Genomic DNA, 8,595 nt, shown 5'->3' with positions numbered 1-8,595 from the left:
ACACACGTGTCTTAAAAAACATGTCACACATTAACACGTGCAGTAGAAAGTAAATCAGTGCCTCCCCACATGATTATATTTCCTGTCTTTTTAAGAGCGTGACAAAATTGGAAAATTAATGCAATTTCAGGTAGCACCCAAACTTGACTTAAATTTTATTAAAATTATTTAAGAATTGAAAAAATTAAAAAAAACAGAAATTTATTATGGTCTAGAGAGCACAAGGGTGTCTTTTGTTCATCCATATTGCACATCCAGTGGCCCTGGTTCGAAAATATCCCAACTGTTTGATGGAACCTTTTTATTAAATGTGGGCTATTTTCAGTTTGTTTAAAAACCAACAATTTAATTAAAATGATTGTCTAATGAGAGAGATAACGTGGCCTGGCCCATCCATGACTAAGTGTCCAAATGAATTATCAAGATCATAACCGTTGTGTTGGGAGTAATGGGCCATCACCTTGGCTTTGTATAAGGGGTATTTTTTTAATGGTAAAATGATCAATATTTGCATATTAGACGAGGAACATCATTTTAGGATAAAAATGTCTTTTCACCTATGTCATCAAATAAGGGCACGTTATATGAAGCAAAGAGAGAGAATTTTCTCTTTTGAGCTTAGAAAGTGTTAAGGCGGTGCCTTTTCAACATTAGGAAGTAGGATGTTAGGAAACGAAACCTCCCTTCTTGCAAAAGTACCTACATACATGGGGTAGTGAAACCTAATTCTATTAAGTTTTAATACGTGTTCTCTTTATAAATGTGGTATGTATAAAGAGAAGAACAAGTAGAGATATCATTTATTTTTTGGGTATTTATTAGTAAGTGAATTTTTATATAGTGGAATAGTGAGAAATTCATCTTTACTACAACAAGAAAAAAAATAAAAAATAAAAAATACATGACTTACCTTTCTCTTCCACTCTTTTATTATACAATAAATTTCTCACTTAAAACGATTGGACATTACTCTCTATAGATGTTTCATTTATATAAACAACACTTTAAGAGAAAGCATGTGATGAAACATAGGGAAATTGGCTTTAATTACTGCACACAGAATATACATACATGCACAAGAGGGAGACAAGAGATATGTACTTATTGCTGGAAAAAGTTATAAGAGTGCATGTGTATGATGTTCCACCACCTGGACATACTCCCATTTAAAGATTAATTTCTCAAAAAATATTTTAAAAAATAATTGACCAATATTACCAATCGCAAAATAACAAATTTAAGAGAAGTCCCGTACCAAATAAACTTTTCCCTTACAATAGATTTCATTAACACATATGCTATGTTGTCGTCAGTGTAAATCTTATACAATGAGATTTGTCCATCTATGTACTCAAATTAATGGTGATGACACCATAGCATATTGGTGGTAACTATTTTTTGACCGAAAATTGGATCCAACATTGAATAAGATGATTCAATTTAGAATTACCAGTTAGAAAATATTGCCAATGAATGATTAGCATGTGAAGGTGCTTGAAACCCTAACCCCACATGTGGGTTCAGTTTTTGGGTGATCTGGACCATTGACATGATGGGCCACGGTTATGATAGTTATGTACTCATTAATGTAGTGTCTTCTATGATACTTGCTCTTAAAAAGGATTAGATCTTACAAATGTGATTGAAGCTAGGTGGGAAAGAAACAATGAGAGGGGCTCCAGTTTGGTTGTCCAAGGACTGAAAATAGTTTATAACTGTGGGACACCGTAGTCCACAGGTGAGCCCCACCACCTCAGCTAATGGGAGTATTCATACCCTCTTTGCTTTCTCAGCTTGCAAGACAACGGAAACGGATTGGCTACTCCCCCTGACGCCAGCCAATGGCTGGTGGTCGGTGCTATGTGGACCCCACCCTGATGTATGTATTTCATCTATGCTGTCCATATATTTCTACAGATCATTTTACAGTATGAGACCAAAAATGAGTTATATTCCAATCTCAAGTGGACCACATTACAGGAACAGTGTTGAATGAGTTTCGACCATTGAAAACATTTTGGGGCCATAAAAGTTTTGGATCAAGATGATTTTTGTTTTTTCCCTTCATCTGGGCCTGTATGACCTAATCAACAGATTGGATGTCAAATAAACAGTACATTAGGCCTTAGGAGGATTTTAATGGTGGATATCCAATCACTATTGTTTTCATGTGGTGTGGTTCACCTGATATTTATATCCCTCTCATTTTTGGTATCAAGCCCTAGAATGATTTGTAAAAATGGATTAACGGAATGGATGAAACATATACATCATGTTGGGGCCCACAGTGCACCGACCATCAGCCACGGGGCTGGTGTCAGGGGGAGTAGCCAATCCATTCCCAAAACTACCATTTTGGTCCCAGAAAAAGGTCGTTACATTAATTACATCCCGGCAAGTGGTATCATGGGATACCTACTCGCGCGAGTATCCATCCAATCCTACTCTTTCGATGGGTCAGCCTGACACTTTCAGGATAGATTTGAACCGTTCATTAGATTGATTCCTGCTTGATATGTTGGTAGCATAAAATACTACGCCGGTGTTCTCACCAAATGGGTCATCCATATACTTTTAATTTGAACCGTTGGTATATTTTTTAACCGTCCATATTTAAGACTTGTGTAACTTTTAATCGAATTATTGAACCCCCGTTATTTATTTTTTAGATTTGTACATAAAGGTGGACCCATTATATAGAGGATTATGATCTCCTTACACTTATCAGATTTGTACTCATCAGGAGATAAGTATCCGGATGCCTACTCCCAAATATCTCCTTCCTCATACTATACAACGGGGCTATTTCCGTCATTTCACCTGTAATTTAAATACGCATGTTTTGGCCTTCTACCTGCAGATTACAAATCTTTCTCTGTTATTCCTCCACCTTCTTTCTTCATAAACCCAAATACCAGTATCATATCTTCTTCTTCTTCTTCTCCTTTATTCCGTACCTTCGTTCTTCATAAGCCCAAATACCATTTTCACTTCTTCTTCTTCTCCACTCTCTCTTGCTTCTTTATTCCCTACCTTCTTTCTTCATAAACCCAAATTCCATTTTCACCTTTTCCACTTCTTCTTCTCCTCCTCTTCTTCTTCTTCTTCTTCTTCTTCTCTCTCTCTCTCTCTCTCTCTCTCTCTCTCTCTCTCTCTCTCTCTCTCGCTCGCTCTCTTCTTTTATTCCCAACCTTTTTTTTTCAGAAACCCACGAACCATTTTCAATTCTTCCATTTCTTCTCCTCTCTCTCTCTCTCTCTCTCTCTCTCTCTCTCTCTCTCTCTCTCTCTGTAAATAAACCAAACCCAGCTCCCATGGCTTCCAACAAATTCGCAACCATGCTACATAAAAACACCCACAGAATCATTATAGTTCTAATCTATACCTTCCTCGAATGGATTCTAATCCTTCTCCTCCTTCTCAATTCCTTCTTCTCCTTCCTCATCTCCAAATTTGCTGCCTTCTTCGGCCTCAAACCTCCCTGCCTTTGGTGTTCGAGGCTTGATCGAGTCCTGGATCCAAAACCCGAACCAAATTCCTACAGAAATCTTCTCTGTGAGGCCCACTCGATCGAGGTCTCCAAATTGAGCTACTGCTCAAATCATCGCAAGCTGGCCGAATCTGCAGGGATGTGCGAGGACTGCTCATCCTCACGGCCTGCACAGAGCAGAACTGACGGTCGGATCGCATTGTTCTCGATCGTGAAGGATATGGGTGTGATTTCAGCAGATGGGGGTTTGAGAATTGAGAATGGGGAGAAGGATTCGAGGTGTTCTTGCTGTGGTAAGAGCTTATGTGGCCGATTCTATCCGCCACCTTACTTGCTTTTTAAGCATTCTTGGGATGTTTTGGATTATGCTCAGAAAAGGAATTTGATCAAGGAGAAGGGTGAGGGAGATGAGGATTGTGATGGTTGTATGCATGGCGGGTGTTCTGATCCATCTAGATCAGATTGGCCAACGGATTGTGATGATGATGAGATTGGACACGGAGATGGGGTGGCGGACAATCAGATGCTTTCTGATGGTTCTGCCAATGAAGAAGTCAAAATGACGGAAGAGTGTTTGGATTGTGAGACAGAAGGAGAAGATGAGATTGGTGCCATTGAGTCAGAGCAAGATCCGTCGGAAGGTACTGTTGTTCTTCAATCTTATTGCGATAATGAGATTGCGATTCGCATATGTCATATGCAAGATCCGTCTTTGGAAATTGTCAATCCCTGTTTCAATGAATTCTTTCATGATGATCGACTGCTTCCGATCGAATTGATTGATTCTATTACAGTGAGGAAGCAAAATTCATCAAAATCTAGAGAATGTGATGAAGAAACCAAATCACAATTAGAGAAATATGTTGCTCCTGTTGTCGATGTGGGAAATGTTTTGGAAGAGAAAGCGGTTGTTCTTTCAACCGGCGAAAGCATGGATAATGCAAGATCAGAAATCTGTAATACTATGGTTGGGATCGGGAGCTCACAAATATCTAATGCTCAAGATTTTGAGGGGGATTTGTTTGAAAAGGGATATAATCAAGATGCTATTACTCCAGAAGCACAAGTTGTGCCTTGCAATGAACATGACATTCAAATGGAAGAGAGAGAATCTGATCAATTCCCAGGTAAAAGAAGAAATAGAAAGATGCTGATTTCTCAATTCATAGACTGTTTATTATGTTTCTGTATTTCTCTGTTGAAATTCTAAAATCTATATTTCATTGACATATATACAGCATTTGAAGAAGATGGTAATATGGTAGATACTGAGCGGAAATGCGAGAGCTTTATAGAGAGAGAGATTTGTGATGAAGAACCTATTGATCAGCCTCAAATCCATGACCGGATTCCTTCATTGGCTTGCCTTAAGAACAATCAGCCTTCCCATAATTACAACGTTGCCTGCGATTCTACTACTAGTGATGAACCCATTGCTGACGACCAAGGTACTATTACCACATTTTGATTATTATTATTATTATTTTTTCTAATTTTTGAATTCTATGAGATGTTCAGTTATGAATCTAGATCGGATTTTAGCATGTGTTTGGATGGTCGCCAGCCAAATCGGTGTCAGGGTAGATTTGGTGATGGACAGATAACCAGGTCTGCATTTGGATGCAGTACCAAACTGAATTGCAATTAGTAGTCAAACTAAGTGGAAATAACTAAATCGAAGATCAATTCCTTCATTATTCATATTGAGTGTTTGTGCTGCAAATTGCATTTAAATTACTTTCAAGTTGGATTGGAAAGAAAAATATATGCAATTTGAGGGCTACTTGGTTGTTATGGGTACTAGAAAGCATCAGCACATCTTGCCATTTCTGCTTTATTAAATTGGATATCTGCAATTCAATTTATCTGTGCATCCAAACACAGCAAAAAAATTACATTTGATGTTAAGGTAGGGAGCTTTCTGTCGGATCTCAATATGAAACAGGCCCAACCCAAATGAGGGAAACCCCCAAATACCACCCTGGTTCTTCTTCCATAACCCAAGCTCAGAGAAGGAAGAGATAAGAGGGCCGCATGGGAAATGTGGTCAGAAATTCATATAGAGTTCAACCACAATGACTGAATTTATTATCTTCACACATAAAGGATAACACATTACCAAGTAGAAAAGATCTCAAAATCATCACAAACCTCCAGTTTTTCTTTTGTTTTGCAATTTCTCAATCATTATATTATGATTTGTTTAATTTTCATAAATAGAAGCATATAGACTAGAAATGACATCTCTTATGTCAATGATACGATCTTCTTCAAGTAAATGCTCTTAAATGTAAATTTTATATATTCAGGTATGAAGCAAGCCAATGAATCAATCATGGACAGGGGAGATTTCAGCTCATCATCTCAACCAATTCCTGATATTGAATCGGTTGCACAGATTGGACAAGGTTCAAACCATCATATATCTGCATGTTCGGAATTTAATGACTTAGACGAAGAGAGAGCGCCTGACACGCCAACTTACATTGAAGGCATCTCCACTCTACATAAGAGACTACTTTTCGAGAGAAGAGAATCGGGGCCAGAGTCTTTGGATGGAAGTGTCATAAGTGAGGTTGATGGTGGTGAGGGGGTGACTGTGGAACGCCTAAAATCAGCCCTAAGATCCGAACGTAAGGCCCTCAGCGCATTGTATGCTGAACTAGAAGAAGAGCGGAGCGCTTCAGCGATCGCGGCCAATCAGACTATGGCAATGATAACACGGCTTCAGGAAGAGAAGGCTGCAATGCAGATGGAGGCATTGCAATACCAGCGGATGATGGAAGAGCAATCCGAGTATGACCAAGAAGCGTTACAGCTTTTGAATGAGATCATGGTCAGGAGGGAGAAGGATAAGCAAGAGCTTGAGAAGGAATTGGAATTATACCGTAAGAAGGTTCTTCTTTATGAGTCAAAAGAGAAGAGGTCGATGAGGAAGGGGAAGGCTAATGGGCGGGCCAGAATCTCATCTGCTTCATCAAGTGCTGGGGACAGCGATGACATATCCATTGATTTTAATGAGAGGGACGATGGCATTGATAGATTGCAAGAAAGTACTCAAAACACCCCTGTCGATGAGGTCTTGAGCTTGGGAGCAGGGCTAGAAGGCGTGAGGCAGTTGAGTACACTTGATGAATCACTAGCAGATTTTGAACAAGAGCGGCTATCCATTTTAGAGAAGCTAAAGGCATTGGAGGAGAAGCTTTTCACATTGGATGATGAAGAGGAGCACTTGGAGGATATCAAACCAATTCAGCATTTTGCAGAAAATGGCAATCTTGTCAGTGAGCGTTGTGAGTTCTGCATTCATGATGTGAACGGGGTGGAAAATGGTGCGTCTGATGAATCGGGTGTAGATGAGTCGGAGCATCACGAGAGAAGAAACATGGGTCCCAAGGCAAAGAGGCTGCTTCCTCTTTTCGATGCAATTACTATGGAAAACGAAGACGGGTTACATGAAGAGCAAAAACACACATTGGAATTGCAAAATTCTGTTGTGAAGGTCACTGACGAGCACAAGAAAGTTGCCATTGAAGAGGAGGTGGATCAAGTCTATGAGAGGCTTCAAGCTCTTGAGGCAGACCGAGAGTTTCTAAAGCATTGTATCAGCTCACTGAAGAAGGGAGAGAAGGGCATGGATCTTCTTCAAGAGATATTGCAGCATCTTCGTGATCTGAGGAGCATGGAGCTTCGGGTAAGGAGCACCGGGGATGCTCTATCATGAATTTCAGCTTAACTTGAGCAAGATTAAATGGTAATACAACATCTAAATAACTCTCTTTTTTAAGATTCTAGTAATATCACTACTTTGTTGCCCTCATTTTTCAAGGAATGCTAGTATCACAAACTCCATAGAGTGATGTGACATTTGTGTTCAAATTCCGAACTGCTCATCAGAGGGCCCATCAATGGATGGGCCATGGGCCAAATAATCAGAGAAACTATACAATCTTACTGCCTGAATGGACTTCCATTGAATTTGAACATGGTCGATTTTTTAGTTCTCCCACCTTCCTCTCATGCTTCTGCTTGAATGGTTTGGATCATTTGACGACTGTGATTTTTGGGTTTATGGCCCATCTATTATTTGACCTTGCAGACGAGCGTCACAGAGATGCATGTGAAGGCATTACCAACTCACATTACATTCTCATATGCAAGTTAATCAATAACCGTTAAATCTATATATAAAACTAGAAACACATACCATCGCTATGTCTATTTATTGTCATTCAAATTTTTAATACATTTCATTTGTCGATGGATGCAGGTCGCTTGATTGAGTTGATCCGGTCGTTGGTTGACAGACCACATGAAGAAGGCGTACCATGGAAAGGATTCATGGTATTCATATGATGGTGGCCATCTGAAATATGGCACTCCCTCCATGGATGGAGGGTCCTGTTTTGGTTGTTTGATGTTGAAGCTGTGTCCAAGCAGACCAGAATGGAGTCTGCATTCACTTCTCTGATGTTTTCTAAGTAAGCCCAAGTTTTTTGTGGGGTTCTCTTGTGGGACCCACCATCACATTTTCAGGGGAAGGTGGATGTGACAGAGAGTGGTAGATAGGCCACTCTGTCATGCTAGTGATCTAGCAGGATGCCTTGGTTTGCAAAACTGGGGAGAATCCAATCATCCTTCCAATGCCAGGCAATCCAAGTATCAAGGACAGATAGGATTAGTGCAGTAGGATTCTTTTATCCTTTTTATTTTTTTATAGGGGAAATGGGTAAAGGAGTATCCATTTCCTATTGCATATGGGCTTTTCTTGAACATTTGTGAGTATTGTTTTCTTTTTATGACTCTTTGTACACACCTAATGTGTATTCATTTGTATCTATAAATGTGTGGTAATTGTGACTTTGAAAGTCTCAAATTTCCGTTGCAACAATTTTTTTTAAAGGGTTTATATTGATTTATTTTTATTTATTTTTAAAATTTATTTTTTTAAGTTTTTCGGTTTGTATATGTGGGATCCTTTAGTTTTTCGGAAGCGGATTGTGTAGTAACTCACTACACTTAGCGTACTGAGTCAACTGTGTGAGGTCCACCATGATTCGTGTATTTTATCCACTCCGTCCATCCATTTTAAAAGATAATTTTAT

General features: G+C 39.2%; 1 protein-coding gene across 1 annotated transcript; it reads left to right on the top strand.

Annotated features, from left to right (window-relative positions):
* Positions 1-3,213: 3,213 nt before the first annotated feature.
* On the top strand, positions 3,214-8,366 carry LOC131227391 (myosin-binding protein 3-like). The gene is made up of 4 exons (XM_058223186.1): positions 3,214-4,617; positions 4,729-4,938; positions 5,800-7,244; positions 7,761-8,366. Exons 1-3 carry the CDS (start codon positions 3,315-3,317, stop codon positions 7,212-7,214), a joined length of 2,928 nt encoding a protein of 975 aa, XP_058079169.1. The 5' UTR covers positions 3,214-3,314; the 3' UTR covers positions 7,215-7,244; positions 7,761-8,366.
* Positions 8,367-8,595: the final 229 nt, after the last annotated feature.

This window comes from Magnolia sinica, chromosome 15, assembly GCF_029962835.1.
Source record: "Magnolia sinica isolate HGM2019 chromosome 15, MsV1, whole genome shotgun sequence".
Classification (NCBI taxonomy): domain Eukaryota; kingdom Viridiplantae; phylum Streptophyta; class Magnoliopsida; order Magnoliales; family Magnoliaceae; genus Magnolia; species Magnolia sinica.
The sequence above is the reverse complement of the archived record's forward strand: the minus strand, read 5'-3'. Positions and strand labels throughout refer to the sequence as shown.

Excerpts from the sequence above, each read along its gene's own strand:
- LOC131227391 (XM_058223186.1), top strand. The coding sequence starts at position 3,315 with ATGGCTTCCAACAAATTCGCAACCATGCTACATAAAAACACCCACAGA. Across the intron at positions 4,618-4,728 it reads AGAATCTGATCAATTCCCAG|CATTTGAAGAAGATGGTAAT; the intron begins GTAAAAGAAGAA and ends ACATATATACAG. Across the intron at positions 4,939-5,799 it reads ACCCATTGCTGACGACCAAG|GTATGAAGCAAGCCAATGAA; the intron begins GTACTATTACCA and ends TTATATATTCAG.